General features: G+C 34.1%; 1 protein-coding gene and 1 pseudogene across 2 annotated transcripts in view; one reads left to right on the top strand and one right to left on the bottom strand.

Moving 5' to 3' along the window:
• Window positions 1–804: 804 nt before the first annotated feature.
• On the bottom strand, window positions 805–18,153 carry Dazl (deleted in azoospermia like). Its single transcript, XM_015494544.2, has 12 exons — window positions 18,148–18,153; window positions 11,780–11,926; window positions 11,431–11,522; window positions 10,699–10,750; window positions 9,506–9,569; window positions 9,275–9,414; window positions 7,759–7,830; window positions 7,056–7,106; window positions 6,149–6,262; window positions 4,924–5,022; window positions 1,489–1,779; window positions 805–1,446 (listed from the first exon to the last, which is right to left on the bottom strand). Exons 1-11 carry the CDS (start codon window positions 18,148–18,150, stop codon window positions 1,726–1,728), a joined length of 888 nt encoding a protein of 295 aa, XP_015350030.1. The 5' UTR covers window positions 18,151–18,153; the 3' UTR covers window positions 805–1,446; window positions 1,489–1,725.
• Window positions 18,152–19,132, top strand: part of LOC107149692 — an 87,292-nt pseudogene continuing 86,311 nt past the window's right edge. The window contains exon 1 of the transcript XR_001504446.1: window positions 18,152–18,278. The product of XR_001504446.1 is annotated as a mitochondrial import receptor subunit TOM40B-like (transcript). The remainder of the gene's footprint in view (window positions 18,279–19,132) is intronic.

Here is a 19,132-nt window from a genome sequence, read left to right as displayed (position 1 = left end):
TAATAGTGAGCTAGAGATTTAATAATCACAGAATGACAGCACCAAAAAAAAAAAAGGTATATTTAAAAGAACAAATTTCAGGATATTTTCTAATTCTGAGGTTTAAAAAAAATCCAAAATCCTCTTTGGGGATCCTTAAAAGACTCTGGCCTTCAGATCCAGAATGAAAATTATTAAAACTTATAGACCATAATGGGCACTGATGACAGGACCCATGGTAATTATTTCAGATTAGGCATAAGCAGAGTCTCCATATTTTGGGAAAGGGGGCTAATGGAAGGCCAGGAAGGCACTTTAAACTCATGTCCATGGCAGATCAAATGATTCTGATACAACCACTTCCCTTAGGAAGGTATAACCTCACTGCTACCTTTCCCAGGCTTACCCCTCAAACTGTTCCTATGGCTACTTGACTTCTTTAGGTTGACAGTTCTAAAAGCAAACGTCCTGGAAGAACAGGAGTACAGACTAGAAAAACAAGACTGACAACAGAGGCCCCGGTATTCTAGTTGTCTGTAACAAAGCACAATGTTCAATATGGAGACTAGCTAGTCTAGAAACAGATTATTAACTTTGACTCTAGCATGTTCTTGAAATATGTTTATGAAACAACTTTTTTGGTTTAGAAATATCAAAATTACCTTCTTTGACTCTTAGGGACATCTTACTTTACAAAAGGAAATATAGTAGACTAACAAAAAGTAAATAAAAATCTATGTACTCTACCATAAATAATATTTTAAATGTTTTTACAAAAACAATTCCTTTCAGATACTCTGATTAACCTTTAAGTGACATAAAAAATTTCAGCATTCTTTAATACCAATATTTTGCACAATTTAAGATACAGCCATTGAGTTTAGCATTTCAAGGAAAAAATAAATAAAAGAAAAAAATAGAATGTTAACTCACTAAGAAGCTATATACCTAGTAAAGTTTAGTTTGTCTTGGATTCTTTAAAAACAATTAGGCCCAGAATTTTAGTTATCCTAATTATCACCCCAATCAAACAGGGTATGTGTGTGTATGCATGTGTGTATATGTTGTGTGTGTATGTGGATTCTAGATAAAGGATAAAATATTCTGAATAAATCTAAGACCCACTGATTGGATTGTTTGTTTAGAATCTGTTTTACTGGGTTTAGATAAGACGACTTGAATAAAGATAACTGTATATTGAGTTCCACTGATTAAAAATGCAGTTTAAAAAATGCTGCTTTGTGGTAAATTTTTAGGCAAATAATAAATGCAAAGCACAATAGTGTAAATACTGTACTGTTCAAAGGTACTTGTTGGAGAAGTGAAATGCTTGTAATCAAACTATCAAAATTCTGACCTTTCAAAATAAGTTTTTTAAAACAATTGTTTGAATATGAGTATTTGCTTCTAATCTCTTAAAATGCCAATTCCAAAAAAACCTTACAGATAAATCTTAAGTTATTCCAACTATTTTTTCAATTATTTGAAATTGTTTTTATACTTACTTACTTTCAATTATCTTTTACTTTTAACTATATACTGAACAAAGAACCAATTTCTAAATAAACATCTAATAAAGAACAGTTTCAATGTAAAGTACAACTAATCTAACATAACTTATATAGAAAGTCTGAGTGCAATGTCAAAATTTAGAATTAAATTTCTATAGTAGTGAACAACTTCCAGTCTCTTCATAATATTCAAAACCAGCAACTTCCCCTGAGACTAGAAAGTTAGCAGAGAAGATCAAACAGATTTAAGCACTGCCCGACTTCTTCTAAAGTGATGCACTCTCTTATCCTAGAAAAGATAGAAATAGTCTTTACTTCACTGAAATTTTCCTATTAACACTATTGGCCTAAAAGAGCTGCAAAATACCTGACATATTTTTTTAAGTTTATATATCATAAATGAGAAAAAAGGAGACCCTTTTGGAAAAGCATTCCTGAACTTTGCAATAACAAATGCACCAAGATTGGCTAATTTTATTAAAATTAAAAAAAACAATACCAGTGAACCCAGAAATAAAGAATGCAGAATCAATAATTTTAAGTACTTCTTAATGCAGTATCCCAAAGACAGAGGGTAAAAAATACATATAATTCTTAAAAGTATTGTTTTTACTAATTGAATTGCATCTAGTAGAAAGCATAGCTTGAGAAGAACATTATACACCAGTCTGAAATCCCATTTTTAGGTTAAAAGATGTAAGTTTTGGTATATTTTATCTTATGAAGATAAATAATTTTGTAGGAAGTGAAGAGAAAAAATTTTAATAGTTGTCCTCTCAGGTTGATTGGTTCTGGGAACCTCAAAATACAGGAAGTTCAAATCCTTCATATAAAATAACAATGTATTTGCATATAACCTATGCAATCCTCTGGTATACTTTTTCTTTCTTTGAAGTGCTGTGATCAAACCCAGGGTCTCCACATGCTAAGCAAGCTCTACTGCTGAGCTACATCCCCAGTGCATCCGATATACTTTTAATCTGTAGTATACTTATAACAACAAATACAATATAAATGATATGGAAATAGTTGTTACACTGTTTTATGGAATCATGGCAAAGTCTGTATGTGTTCAGTACAATTTTTAAAAAATGTCTATCTCAAATTGGTAAAATTTTAAGATGCAGGATGCCTATAGGGAGGACTGACTTATAAAATGGAAAATTTTCTTTTCACTCTATGTTGCCTACAGAAGTGCAGATAAAAGGAAGGTCTTAGAAAAGAGAAATGGAGATCAATAAACCACTAACAGCATAATATTTTCTTCTCTGTATAATTAGCTTTACTGCGTACTTTTCCTAGGAATTAGACTGTCATATAAAAGAGTGATTTCTAGAAACCAAGTAACTGGTGAACAGGGTTGTATACCAATAGTGGCCACAATCACTCATATTTTCAGATAGGAAACATAAGATTATGAAGGGGCTAGAATTAAGAATGAAGAGTAGAATTTACCATGGAAATAAATGTATTCAAGAGCCTGGATGCATACAACTTCAATAAAAAAACAACATTTAGTCAATTAAAAAAAAAAGTCAATTAAAAGATGTCAGTCAACTACAGGCTTCCACTTCTGATTTATAACCCAGAAGAGCATAAAGCTCTGAAGTTCAAATGAGGCTTTTGTCTAATACCAGGAGAAAACCATTTGAAGGGTATTTTCTGCTTTCAAACAAATCATTTATGTCCTACCTACTTAAACTTCAGAACAGGGCAAGATAAAGCTATTCTTTCTATACTGTACGGTTCTAAGTAGAATGAAGCAACAAAAGAACATCAACTTTAAAAGCAAAAATGCTTAACTCCTGTTACAAAAAAAGGTAACTTAATGCTGCTATGGCTCTACTCTTCTGCATTACATAAGTGCTTTGGTATACCCATTAAAAAGATTTTAAGTTATATCCTAAGATACCCATTTACAGATAAATCAAAGCTAATCTCCTTCCCTGTTAACACATAAAAGTGGTAGTTAAAAACTTCCCTTTGAATTTAAAATGATGCAGCAATTTTGGACAAATTCTGAAATTCTGGCAGTTCCTCAAAAGGTTAAACAGTTACCATTGCTGACTCCACAATTCCATTCCTAGATATGTATTCAAGAGAAATAAAAATATATGTCCATATGATAACTTCTACATGAATATTCATAGCATTATTAATAACAGCCAAAAGGTTATAAAAATCGAAACATCTTATCAACTGATGAAAGGATAAACAAAATATGGCATATTAATAAAAATTTCTAAAGAACTTATAAGTGCTGTAACATTGACAAACCTTGAAAGTATTTCACTAAAGATAATCACAAAAATCCAAGTATTTTATAATTCTGTGTATATAAAATGTCTACAAAAAAAGAAAGTAAATTAGTGGCTGTTTAAGGCTTGAGGAAATGTAAGATTTGGGAAAAGCGATGGGCTGGGGCTTTATTTTTGGAGTAATTAAAATATTCTAAACTTGATATTGTTAAAATATATTTAAATATATATTAAATATATTTTAAATATGTTAAAATAAAAAATATTCTAAACTTGATTGGCTGCACAATTCTGTGAATATACTAAAAATTATTGTATGACAAATTATAATCTCTATAAATATGCTATTAAAGAAAACCTTATTTCCTTACCAAACACAATATTCCTTCTCATTGGACTAATCAGTTACATTTTTTTTCATATTCCCAGACTCAGAACTAAAAGGACTCTAGAGAACTGTACTGTACATCCTCATTTTCGACTTGTAAAACCTGGAGTCTTAGGTCTGGGCATACAGCTCAGTGCAGAGTTCATGTTTAGCATGTTCAAGGCCCTCAATTCAATTCCCAATATGCGCATATGTGTGTGCACATGCATACAACATGCAAAACCAAATATAGAGTCTTAATAAAGAATTAAATTATCTGTCCAAGGTGGATAGAAGGATTAGAAAACAGATCTTTCTTAAATTTAAAAATCCACATTTATCATCCACTTCACCAACTCTGAATCAATTTTCATTTCTAATTCAGTTCTTTTTAACTGCTTTAACTTTACCCCTTCTTCCTCTGCACATTGTTCAAGCATAACGTCTGAGCAGTCCATTGCTTTTGTTATCTTTAATCCAATATCCATATGTTAAGTTCTGCCTTCTAAATTTTACTTTTACTAGTTGGTCAAGCCCATGTTTTCCTTCAACTGTCTCCTCTCATGAACTCTTTAAATTACAAGTTTCTGCTTGTTCCAAGTCTCTTTCCTTAAAGGGAAACTACACTTTATTAATGTTTAAGCACTACAAAACACACTGTTAGATAAAACCCATTCACAGTGGTTTACTGGGTTAGTCAATTAAATGCTAATTTAAGTAATCTCAAAAATGGATATACTATAAAGAGGAAAAGGTAATTTAAGATTAACACATCTACTTTTTACCCTGTGTCATATTCCTTTCATACCTTGAAGTAGTCATCTTGAGTAACAAGAGAGTTTCTCAGTCTGTTCTCTGGATTAAATAGACAAGATACCACTGTCTGTATACTTCGGTCCACAGATTTCTGAAACACAAAAGTTCATGGTAATATAAAGACTACTTTTTTCACTGTTAACAGATTTTTGAAAGTTTAGTGAACATTTATGCTTATTTCTAAGAATTCTTATGTGGTTCATAATTCTTACCAAATATCAATTACTATGTTCATTTTTCTCCCAAATTAAAGAATTGTTTCAGAATCTTAGTGATATAATACTAGTTTAAAAGGCTGAAGTTATTAAAACTCCATGATATTTGGCTTAAAGCTTTTAAATTTGTTAGAGAAGAAAATAGGGAACTCTTAATGTTTCAAGAAAAGTATTCAGGACAAAAACCTGATAATGTGATTTTACTGTAAGCTAGTTTAGCATTCTGTCAACTTTTAAATTGTTATCAAATCAAGGAATATTTTTTTGCTCTGTGGTTCAGTAGTTCTCAACATTTTTTTCCTGACCCACCAACAAAAATGGTATGGTATTGGCATCCACCAACAAATAAATGAAGGATTCTTCCAATGGAATCCCTCAAGGTTATGCTTATTACCAGTGTATCAACTACTTCTACACTTCCACTAAACAACATGTAGCAGAATTCAAGGGTGAGAGTATTGGTATTTTAGGTGACCACTCTAATAATTAAAAACAGATACTACCTACTTCTTCAGTATTTGAATAATTACTACTGCCTCCACCATTCTTGAGAGATGCAATATTTATAATGGTATGGAGAGAATACCATATACTATTTAGATAAGTAAATGTTTAAAATCACTTGCAAAAGATTAAAATATAGTTGATGCTAATTCTTCTTTTGAAGACTAAAGTTGCAAAAACCTGCCTAGCATTTTGCTAAATCACACTAACACAATACTTATTAAAGTATAACTCAGAAAACCCTAAAATGATGAAATTGGGATGAGAAAAGGATTGCTGAATCAGAAACTATATATGTATACTGAAACTTTGGGGATGTCTGAAATCTTATTAACCTTTATATTAAATTGCTAAAAACTAATGAATCACTTAAGCTCTAAAGTTTATGGTTTCATCTTTAAATATGGGCAAAAATGACTGCTTCTTAAGGGGCTACCATTTAAACTTGAAAAAATAAATATAAAATATACATATAAGTAAACAAAATTAGATATTTGCCTTTTGTGGGCCATTTCCAGAGGATGGAGTAGCTTCATGAACTGAGCATTCATTTGGCAAAACTTCAGCTCCTGGATCAACTTCATTACAATGGTAGTTAACAGCTGTATAGGCCTACATTTGAAATGATAAAATGTGTAATTAAAAAGATATACAGATACATTTCTAAATAATGTATTCAAAATAATGAGCTGATATCTCAAGGTTTAATGTAGATTCTGCTACACTATTTCAGAAATTTTGTTTTAAGCTGAATAACTAAAATGCAGTAGCAAATATCTTAAGGTTTAATGTGGTTCTGCTACACTATTTTTTACCTTTTATCTTAAATTTTCTTTTCAATATTAACGTAATCAGAATTAAAAATATAAGAAAAGGAAACTATATTATGGGAGTGCCTGAGAATTCTAACCAACATATCCTTCAAATATCCAATCCTGATAAAAGACAGAAGGTAACAAAAGCTCAGGTGTTTCAGAGGTAGCACCCACTTTTGTTTTATTCCTTTTCTTATTTAAACCATATTAACAGCAAAACACTTCTGTTTCTCTTCAACAGATTTTAGGGGTAGCAAAGCCAGAGGCTGATTTGGGTAGATTAAATGCTAATTCTAAATCTGTATTAATACTACCTTTCTTGGATTACATAATTTATCAACAGGTAACTGAGCACTTCTCGCATACAGAGCAGCCATGACTTGAGCACACAAAAATTTGGGAAACAAATTGCAGTTTTTCCTATGGGAACACATAACTGGGTGAACAAAAAAGTTAAATGTAACACATAACATAAAGGGGCATTTAAAATATTTATATATACACATGATATGATAAAAGATCAAAAAACATAAAACAAGAAAATACATTTAAATAAAGAATAGGATATATGTTTGGCTAATTAATTTTACCGGAGGTATAACATAACTCCTTTGTTCCCCAGCAGGCCACTGCGGTGGCATCTTAAAAAAAGGAAACAGAAATTATTCAAATATTCCTGCACATTTTTATAAATATAGGAAATAGAAGAAAGATGTATGGTTCTTTTTGTTATTTCTACATATAAACCCCACCTTTTTCTCAAATTTCTGGAGCTAGCATTTGGTAATATTCAAAGAATAGTGTTCTGTGAAATTATTACTATAGATATGGTCATGAGTCATACATATGCTCATTATATATGGAAAGAAATACAGAGAACTACTATTCTGTAGGAGCTAGTGAACATACACAGTATGAAATGGAATCAGAATTTTGTGCTCTAAAAATTGGGTAATGATTTTTTTTTAACCTATCCTCTTAGAAAAGTAAAAGTCAGACTGGGTGCTTCATGTATTTGGCAGCAAAGATGAAAGAATGTGTCTTGAAATAAGAGATACTAAGTCTTACAGAACAGTTTTAGAGAAAAGTTCTTTCCTAGTCAAAATAACATTACTTTAATTCCAAGTAACATATAAGTAATCTTAAAATACATTTAATTCTAAACTAATTCTATTTTTTCTTGGATTTTAGGCATACTTCACTGGTTTAAACAATATACTTTTGAGAAATTTATATAAGTAAAAGTTACAATAATATTCTAACATAAGTCATTTTTGTTTTCCATTAAATTACCTGATAATTATAAACAGGCAGCTGATATCCAGTAATAACCTGAACTGGTGAACTTGGATAAGGAGGATATGCCTGAAAAACAAAATTTACAGAAAGAATGGACTAAATAAGGCAAATTTTCTTAAAAAATCTGAATTAAGGAATATTATTCCCAATATAACAAAAATATTAAGAAAACTTAGTTGTATATATATTTCATTGTATAATTATATATTTTTGTATATGTAACAATTCAGGATTCTAAATCAATGACTGGCTTTATGAAGAAGAAAATACTCTCTGCCAAATGTTAGCTTTTTGGGCAGAAAAAGAAGGCCTAAATAACAACCTGACTGGTTTTCCAAGCCTCCACTCACCTCATTTGTATATTTATCCCTACCCCAGAAATTCCTTCTTACATTGGCGACAAGACTTTAAGACAGATTTCCATGTAAGTTAAATTAATATATCTGCTTTTTTGTAATAAAATTTTTACACTGTATTGGACTTCTTGGGTACTACTGATGGGTAATCTGTAGTACCCCCTCTGGTCTTTATGTTTTTTTCTGTACTTCATTTCTAAAAGTTAAGAGCAGCATAATCCAAAGCCAGAAACGGGTCAGTACAATGTCTTATGTGCTTCAGTGTTTATTGACTGAAAACAAATAGTAGCATACACAAATACACAGAATTGGTAATCGTTCATGATAAACGGTTTCTTGCCTAGCACATACAAGGCCGAGGTTTGATTCCTAGCATAGAGAGACAGAGAAAGACAGAGGGGAGGGAAAAAGAAAGAGAAAAGGAAGTGAGGGGAAGGAAAAGATAAGAGGAAGAGAGAACAAAGAAAGGAAGACAAATAGGGTTTTTCTTCTATTATGTTGTTTAGAACAAAAAAAGATACACTCTATGTTTCAGGTAGATGAAAAATGTAAACCAACAGAGAGATTGTAAAACTATTTTTTTTGTTTCTTTTCTGGCAAAAAAAATATCAAACTGAAGAAAATAAGTGTTATTTCTTACCAATGGCAATAATAAGTACATTAAATTCCATTTTAAATATAAACAGGACCAGACAATTATATGCCAGAAACTCAGTTTGTAGATAGGGTAAAACACATTAACATTAGATATCTATTCATTCTAGAACTATATTAAGTCCAGAAATCAGTAACCTATGTAAGGAGGTATCTGGAAATCACTACAAATAAAGAATAGGTAGAATTGAAAACTTAAAAAAAAAATAAACTAGGCAGGAACAAAATGAAAGCTTCCTTCAAATATTTTAGGATTTATCACACGAGGAAGAAACTATTCTATATGGCCATAGAGGTACTCAGATAAAGGTTTATGAAGTACGCAGGAGGAGGTTTTAGCTTAGCATAAGGAAAACCCCAAGAATGAGGGATTTTCAACAAAAGTAAGACTCTCAAGTATTCCAACAGGGACCATATTATCACTTATTACAGAAACTATGGATATAATTTCAGAGGGCAAGAAGGCTGAAATAAATAAGAGAAATGTAGGCAACTCTTACCTGAACATACTGAGTTATAGGATTCATCATGGTTGGAGGCTGCATGTAAGTTTCGGTGTTTGGATTACTCCAAACACTCTGAAACTGTGGTGGAGGAGGAGGATTAAAAATCAAAGGACGTGGCTGCACATGATAAGCACCTTTTTAAAGAATAAAAATAAAACAAAACCTATTTTTAGTTTTCTGAAAAGTTATAGATATGTCAACAAGAACAATGTCATTTTTACTCACATAAATTTTGTTTCCTGATTGCAGGGCCCAGTTTCAGCTTTTTTCCATGGAAATTTATCTGTGACTGAAAACAAAGCAATAACAAAACTCTAATTTTTATATCTTTACTTTCAAGACTTGCCTACATACCAAGTCCTTTAAAATTTCTATCACAATAAATGTTGGCAAGGATGTGGGGGAAAAGTTACCCTCATAAATTGCTGGTGGGACTGAAAATTGGTGCAACCACTATGGAAAGTGGTATGGAGATTCCTCGGAAAACTCAGGATGGAACCACCATTTGGCCCAGTACTCCTCATTATATACCCAAAGGACTTAAAATTGGCATACTTTAGTGACACAGCCACATCAGTTTTATAACCAAGCTATGAAACCAACCGACGTGCCCCTCAACAGATGAATGGAAAAAGAAAATGTGGTATATATACACAATGAAATATTACTCAGTCATAAAGAAGAATGACTTTATGACTTTTGCTGGTAAATATATGGATCTGCTATCATGCTAAGTGAAATAAGCCAACCTCCCAAAACCAAAGGCCAAATGTTCTGATATACGGATACTAACACACAATAAGGTGAGGAGGGAAGAATAGAAGTTTAGTGGATTAGACAAAGGAGAATATAGGGAAACGAGTAGGGGACAGTAACAGGAAACAGTTGAATGAAGCAGACATAACTTTGCTATGTTCATATAAGAATACACTACCAGTGAAACTCCACATCATTTACAACCACAAGAATGAGAGCCTAATTTGAATAAGTTATACTCCATGTATATGTAACATGTCAAAATACATTCTAGTGTCATGTATATCTAAAAAGAACAAATAAAAAGGAGGGATTTATCATCAGAGAAGATCAATGATAAATATGTATAAAATAAAAATTTGTCACAATGAAGCTACCTTAACTATTCTTACTATATTAATCAAAGCCAAGAGGTATCAAGTAGAATTTGTTCATAAGCCTTTCACTCTGTCTCCAAACCTGTCTGTCTCTATTTCATGAAGCTAAAGTCTCCAAAATAAACAGGTTCTGACAAGTTATATAAGATTACTCTTAAGTTTTGATTTTGAACAGGAACAGAAGTATATCTTCATATTTTACATAAGACTTAGTATACTCAGGACTCAACATTAAACACTGTTATCAATAAACTATGTTAAATTTTCCATAAGACTACTACTTACTTCTACTATCTTCTGCACATCCACGTCATTGTAAAATGAAACAAATCCATAGCTAGAAAGGCAGACAAATGAAATATAAAATCATTACCATATAGTATGGATTTAGAACTCCTAATTGCCTGTGAAATAATAGAAGTGATAATGATAAAAGATGAATAATATACTATGATAAATAATTTTAAGATATTATAATAGACCCTCTGCAAATATGTTTTTTTTAACCTGATCTATGTCAGAATGTGCTAAGATTAAGGTAGTGTGTGAACCTCATTCATTAACAAAAAATTCCTATCTATGTACAAGATAGTTAAATTTAAGATACTGTGTAATGTGCAAATAAAGCACTTCTTTGCTAAAACTAATGAACGCACTTGTGTGAAATAAATATAGAAAATACTGAAATACAGGGCTGGCGTTGTGGCTCAGTGATAGAGCCTATCACATGTGAGGTACTGGATTTGATCCTCAGCGCCACATAAAGAAAAATAAACAAAAGTGTTGTGTCCATCTATAATTAAAAAAATATTTTAAAAAATACTGAAATACAATCATTAGGAAAATTATTAAACAAAAAAAGCTGAGAACAAACTTTTATCCATGACAAATTTAACGAAGCAACAAACTTCATTTATACAAATGTCAGAATACTGTTTTAAAATATTCTTCTCTCATGTTCTAACATGTTAGAGGTCAGATATTCTTGTTAGTTTACAGTAAACATGTTTTGCTCACCCTTTGGACACACCAGTTCGATCCGTGATTATCTTCACTTCTTTTACTGAACCATATCTAGCAAAGAAACTTCTGATTTCAGTTTCATCCATCTATAGGAAAAAGTTTAAGAGTAAAAAGTCAGCATTCAAAATCTTAATTCTACTATACAAGGAGATTTGGTGAGGTGGAAGTATCTTCCAAATGTACCCCAAACTACCTGTTTGTCAAATATTTTTGGTCCTTATGGGTTAAAAACAAAATAAATTTCAAACCTACATGAACTACAAAAAACCTCAGGTTTGCAATAGGGCCTAAATCCCATCATTCATAAAATATTTAAAATATAAATAAAATATGAATACAATACCCTAACATCAATTCCACCAACAAAAACGGTGTTTGGCATGATTTTGCCTTCTGGTAAAACATAGCCTTGGCTGGTGGTGGTGGATGAGGACTGGGTGCTGGCCTCTCGGGAGATGGTTGAGTTTGTAGTCTCAGAATTTGCAGCAGACTGTAATTTTGAAAGCAAATATTGTAACTAGATACACAGACAAAAACATACACAATGTGAAATCTAATTTTTGTATTTGAGTATAAAATATTTTGTGTAAATTATTTTCTTTGTAGATTAGTCACCAATACAGCTTAGTTTAGGCTCAGGATTTAAAGTAAGTAAAAGTAGAATGGCATAATATTTTAACCCAAGGACATAGTACTTTCTTAAACTTATTGTTACTCATCACCATTTTTTGTACAATTTTATGGAAAAATTATTGGTTTTATGTTTTATAACAATACTATGTAAGCTGATATAAAATAGAAAGTTTAGACTTATAAAAATAAAATTGCTCTGTACTGATAAACTTTCATTTTACTAAGTACATTAATAAAAAACAGGGTAAATCTTAAAAGCCTAAAGTAAACAAAAACAAAAGCTACACACATAAGAAAATAAGGATCAAGGTTTTAAACAAACTTGTTTTGCTTCACCTTTCTAGACACCAAAATTAACATAAATTTTCAACTTTACTTCCCAGTTTAGTATACTTGCCTTACTTTAGAAAGAAATTGTAAAAACATTTGCTCACCTATTATATATAGCTCCTGCTAAAAAGGGGATTACAAACTTCTTCCCAATACTAAGGGTGTTCAAGGCATTGTCCCAATGATAATTCTAATTTTCAGTGAACTGATACATATATGACACATCTTTATTGTCAGATAAAGAAACCTCTCCCAAACAACCCCCCCCCATGCATTTATTTTTCTGGATTCTGATCAGATCTCTTGTTTTTAGTCTTCCTATGGTAGACTCTAAAGCTAATTATAAATTTTCTAAAGCAAAATTCACTGGCAATATTTATGGTAAAGAGGCAAAGATAGCCCAGTGAAACAAAAACTGATTTAGTCAGGAGATCTAGATTCATATCACTTACTAGGTTGTAAGCCACTTACTTGCCAGCTGTGTGTCTCTAGGCAAATTACTTAGAGAATGAAATGAGGTAACATCTGTGAATCCATTTTGTGAAGTATAAAGTAGTATTGCCAATATAACTTAGTGTCCTAATATTCTAATTTATTTTCAATACTTTTTTTTTTGAAAAGCATCTCTTCTACTTTTACTATTTAGCTTTACTATTTTTAGATGACTTTAAAAACAACTAACTGGAACTTCAGAAAACTATGATACACCCACTCATCTGGCATTCATTTATGAACTAAATGAACTAAAAGATACTAAAAGATACTAAAAAGTTCAAAACAAAGAGAAAGCTATTACATACATACTCGTTTATAAAAGAAACAAAGATGAAAAACTGTTCAATTAAAAGAATAAAAGGAAAGTGAGTTTTATAGAAATTTTAGAGGTGAAATCAAAATTGTCTAATCACCAAAGTTGAGCTTTTTTTGTGTCTCTATTCATTTGTTATACTTGCTGTTTTGCATTTCTATTTGAATATTTTCTAACTATACAATGATATTTCATGATACTGGCATAGTAAAGAGTAAACATTTCCATTTTTTTCCTTCTTCCAATGTCTTATATTTTTAAAATTAGGACTATATTACATAAACGATGTATCTTGGACTTCTGAGGACCTGATTAGATCTACCTTCCCCATAGAATCCCTTCTCAATTAGATCACTCAAAAACCCAAAATACAAAAAGAGTGGTTCTGAAATTCTTACAAAATCCCTCTTATCCTCAACCTCCCTTCATTTTTGGATGAACTTTGGGTTCATTTTTTTGACAAATAAACTGATTACAGTACTGTCTCTGTACCATAATGTACAGATGCATTTTAATTTAGAGTTGTAACACCTGGATAGAAAACCATGCCAGATTATAAAGGGTTATGATTCTAAATTAGGGGGTATTTTGTACCCCAGGAGCACTTAAAATATTGTCTGCAGACTTTCCACAGTGAGGTACATTAATATCCCACAATGCAAAGGACAGTCCTCACAGTAAAGAAATTTGTTGGGATGTTGCCCAAAATTTGAATAGGATCTGGCTGATAGATTCTGCCACAGTGTCACCAGAATTGAAGAGGAAAATTATCGTGGAGGAATAACTCTTCATTGTTCAGTAAAGTAAGTCTTTTCAGGACCTGTTTCCTTGCTTGAAATATGAGTGTTTTGAAAAGATCTTTGATATATTCTAATTCTCAGTCTATTTGCAAATGTAAAGTGGATACTTGAGATAAGTTGGTAAGGAGGAAAAAAGGCATTGGATATTACAGGGAGTCTGGTTTGGACTTAGGCCTTACAAATTGGCTAAATGCTTCCACCCTTGTATTTACAGAATACATTTTATATTTACAGGAAAAAATGGATCAGTAAATACAAAATTCATTTAATTATTTTAGTGCAATGTCTTAAATTAAGGAAGGAACCACCATGTCCTAGTTCTTAGCCAGCAGGTGGCACTCAAAGCTAACAAAGTAAGGAAAACACTCCATTTCAATAATATTCTAACAGGAGGAATGTTTAAACCCCTCCTGTGCATTTATAATTTATATCATCCAAATAAACATTTGGGTCACTTTTGAACTACAAACAAAAACAATCTACAAACACTTTTGCTCATTATAAGATAAAAATTAATGTTAAAGTATAATTTGAACCATCAATAGCACACAGTAATACTGAAAATAAATTACATTAAATGTTATAAGTAATTACTTTTATTAGTTATACCTTCAAATGATTTGGTGGGTTTTTAAAAAATATTTATTTTTTTAGGTGTAGATGGACACAACACAATGCCTTTCTTTTCTTTTCTTTTTTTAATGTGGTGCTGAAGATCGAACCCAGGTCCCACCTGTGGTAGGCGAGCGCTCTACCACTGAGCCACAATCCCAGCCTTTGGTGGGGTTTGAAATGAGAAATTTTAGGATAGTAAGTAAGGGTAAGTGTGGAGGCCATCATGTATATAATTCTCATCACAGCCATTTGATATTCCATTATATTTGGACATCCATGAGAAAGAAAACTAAAAGCTGAAAAAAAAGTATCATTATTAAAGCTCCTGGATGTTTGCACTTTTGACATTATTTAATCCAGTTAATTATGTCTACATAGTAAGCAGCCTGATATCTTTCATACTGACTAGGAAAAAGTCTAACTTGTAGTCTCAAAGTTATATTCAGGGCAATAGGAAGGAACTTATCAAGAGACTAAACTAAGGAAATGAAAATCAGAATAAAAACTAAACAAAACCAAAATTTTATCAGGAATAAATAAGCAATAAACAAGTGATCCTGATAAAGATCAGCAAGAAAGCAAACTTATGTATTAGACATGAGAAAGAAGTATGACCACAGGTTCTAAGAATGTCATATGGGAATAAATGTGGAAATTTTGAATGAAATGGCTAACTCTATAAATCTTCACAAAACAATCTTAAAAGAACAATCACTTGAGAATACCTGGATCAGTTTCACTAGTTTTCCAAACCACATAGAAACAATCATTAGTGTATGTGTCTCATGCTCCAAGAAAGCAAGAACAATCATAGATAGAAAAGGCAGAGGGAGAAAGACATTAAATTCAAATACTTTTCCTAAAATAATTTTTAGAGCCATGTGTAGTGGGGAACCCTAGCAGTAATTCCAGATACTTGAGAAGCTGAGGTAGGAGGATCCCAAATTCAAGGCTAGCCTGGGAAACTTGGGGAGACCCTGTCTCAAAATAAAATAAGGACTGGGGATGTAGCTCAGTGGTAAGAGTGCCTGACTAGCTTGTGGGAGAACCTGGGTTCAAACCCCATTTCAAGGGGGTAAAAAGAAGGGAAAAAATTTTTCAGAGAAAAGAATATTTCTCAATGGATTTGATAAAGCTAACATTGTCTAAATAACAAAGCCTCATTAAGATAGCATACCCTTGCCCACTTACAGAGATGCAAAATTAGCACCATATTTTTAAAAATCCCATAATTAAGTAGTTTGTGTTGGAAATTCAAGGATGGTTCATTCCTAGGAAATCTGTTATTTTAATTCATCACTGAGGGCTGGAGATGTGGCTCAGTGTTATAGCACTTGCCTAGTATGTGTGAGGCAATGGGTTGGGTTCTCAGCACCACATAAAATTACTAAATAAAATAAAGATACTGTGTCCATCTACAACTAAAAAAATTAATTCATCACTAAAAAAGCATCTAAAATGTAGCATTCATTTTCTAACTCTTTAAAAAAACGTATAAGCATCTTATTTTCTATCAGTCTAATTCTAATCTATCACCAAATATAAGTCCCAAGTTTTCAATTCTGTGAACACAATATTCACACATTATTTCAAAGTTACACTGTATGACAAGGGGTTAATGTTCAGACAATTTTTATAAGAAGAAAAAAATGGAAGTAAAAAGGTAGACCCAGAATTTACAAAAAAAAATAAATTTTAAAAGCTAATAATCAGTGATAAAACTTTACCAATGATTTTTTAAAAGGCACATTAACATAGCAAAACATCTTCCAGTTGTTAGCTTGGCAACTTAAAAAATTGTAACTGTCACTGGAAAGGGTGTGGAGAAAAGATCACCTTAAACACAATCACTGAGAAAACAAACTGGAAAGTGCATACCAAGAGTTGCTTGAAAAAACTTATTGTAATTTAAAATAATTATGAAATAAAGCATAACCCCAAAATTCCACTTCTGGCAATTTATCTCAAGGAATTAATAGTACAAGTTACCAATATATTTGTTCAGGGATATCTGTTATAGTGTTAACACTGAAAAATTATCCATCCATGAATTCAGGGTAGTAAGGAAAAGTATAAGATTTAACATTATATATACTTAAAATTATTTTAAATATATCTTTGGATCAATGCCAAACTATATTAACGATGTAGGCTGTCAAACAGTATTATATGATATAGAACAACTTCAATAAAATAAAACTTCCCTACCTATATGCAATATGAACATATAAATAATCTAGAAGGGTATACATATGTCAAAATTTACATGGTTGTAGTTGCTGGGATTGAAGAAGATCTCTACATTTTTTTGTGATTATTTTCAAATGAGTAAATAATTTGTAGTCAGAAAAGCAACTGTCATTTTCTCACTTGAAAAATTTTAGCACTTAAAAGAATTCTTGGTTGATTATTAAATAATTATCAACACGGACAACTACATATTACACAAATAATTATTGCAAATATTTACGTATTTATACATCATCATTTTAATCCTTGTGATAATAAAAATTTCCTCCCTTTACCTCTAAAATAGAAATAATTATACAAATGAGGATGCAATATGTAATACACACGTTTGTGACTTAATGGTCAGCCAATGAATTTACAACAGGTCTTGTGGTGGGGAAAAACTGCCATTTATAAAAACTCGTACATAGCACACCACAGAATACCTACAAAATGCATGTGTTACTAGAAACTTCCGATTTATCGAGACGAGTAAACCTCTGAATCCAATCTCATGCGGTAACTATGGCGTCAGCCGACATTTTAAGTGCCTGGTCTGGCCCCACGAGGGCGCCACTATCAGCAGGTCTCCACCAGCCTCTGCGGAGGCGCGAGGAGCCTCAAGGGTCCTCCGGCCCCAGCCCCAGCCCCCTAGCCCGAGCTCGTGGACGGCGCATTCAGGACGGCTTTGTGGGCAGCTCCTCGCGCGAGCACGAAACCCCATCCCACCTCTCCATAAGAGTCGCTTCCTGAGGAAGCTGCTGCCCTCCACGTCCAAATAAGCGACTTTCCCCCGCAGGACCACACCCTGGGCGTCTGGAATCCGCAGGCCCGACGGCACCTCGCGGAGACGGCCACGCCAAGTCTGCAGTCTTTACCTCGAGGAAGGGGCCGCTGCCAGCCTCCACCCGGAAATGGGGGACTGCAGAGGATGGGGTGGGGCCGGAGTGGTGTGCCCCGCGCCCCAAACCTCGGGCGGGCACCAACGCTGCACAGCCTTGTAGGCGGAGGCGGGAACAAGCCGCCGCTCGAAGCCATGGGCCCTGCACGTGGCGGGGGGAGGGGAGAAGACTCCCAGGGCCTCACGGCCACCACGCCGCAGGCATCCCACCACTCCACCTGTCGGCCACTCCGAAGCTGGGAGGCCGCCTCGCCCTGCACACCACCGCACGGGGCACGTCAAGCAGGCAACCCAAACAAGGAAAGCTGGGGCCGCCCCGCTTTTACCCACGCCCTTCCTCCAAAGGCCCAATTCCCCGCTGGCCATGCGCTGCTCAGGCCTTTCCCTCAACTTACCATGATGGCGGCAGCCAGCAGTTCCCGCCTATTCGGCTCGACGGGGAAACAGAGGCTGCACTTCTGGGCTCCTGAGAGGCCTGCTGGCGCGTCTGCCCGGCCTCTGACCGGCAACGGAGCCAAAGCCAGAGGTGTGAGGAAAACCAGGGGCCAGCAGCGAGGCTGAGTAGCCCTGGACTGGAGCGGCCAGGCTGAGGGGCGCCGACGGACTGAGGCGTGGCCTGCGGGGCTCCTGGAGGTGGCTCCTGCGCCGAGTACGGGGGGCGCGTGGCAGCCGCCTCAGCCAATGGGTGACAGCGCCCCCGCCCCCTTCGGGGGGAGTCAGGGGGGACGTCAGGCCCAAGCCAGGGGGTGCGCAGGGGGTGCGCGCGGGCCGGTGTCAGGCACCCTGGCGAGTACTGTCCTCACACAGGTGGACAGACAGACAGACACACAGATGCAGGTCACCTCAAAAATGTCTTTGAAGCCCCTTCGAAATAAGCATGCCTACTTAAATATATGTTAAAATTAAAAAATAGTAATTGTGTCTAGACTGTAGCTTCAAAATGGCGTCTTGAACGCGTGAACTTAGTTTGATCAAGATAGCTCAGTTGCCCAGCCCAAACTATCAAAATGCCTACAGAAATAGAAAATGGGAGCAAATTTGTGGAAAACAAGGTAGGAGAAGCCATCAGGGCAGACACTGGGGTGCTTTTCTGCCATATTTTGAGGTAGATGGGGTTGGATTGGAGGAAATTCCAGACAGATCTGCCAGTATGGCTTTCAGAACCTTCGTTGTTTTGAGAAAGTTATTAAGATTACCAGGTACAGCAGAGTGAACACAACATTTCTTCTAAGCCTTGGGGAGTTTAGATTGTAATGGGAGCGTTTACTCTCTAGGCTTCACAGGAAGACGCTAGGCCCCTGCCTAGAGAATTCTAGAACTTTCTTAAGGTTGAAGAAGTAGGGCCTCCAGCAGGGACAAACTGTGGGGCAGTTGATGGAG

The sequence above is a fragment of the Marmota marmota genome, unplaced genomic scaffold, assembly GCF_001458135.2.
Source record: "Marmota marmota marmota unplaced genomic scaffold, marMar, whole genome shotgun sequence".
NCBI classification, from domain to species: Eukaryota; Metazoa; Chordata; class Mammalia; order Rodentia; family Sciuridae; genus Marmota; species Marmota marmota.
This window is presented reverse-complemented; position numbering and strand designations above follow the sequence as displayed.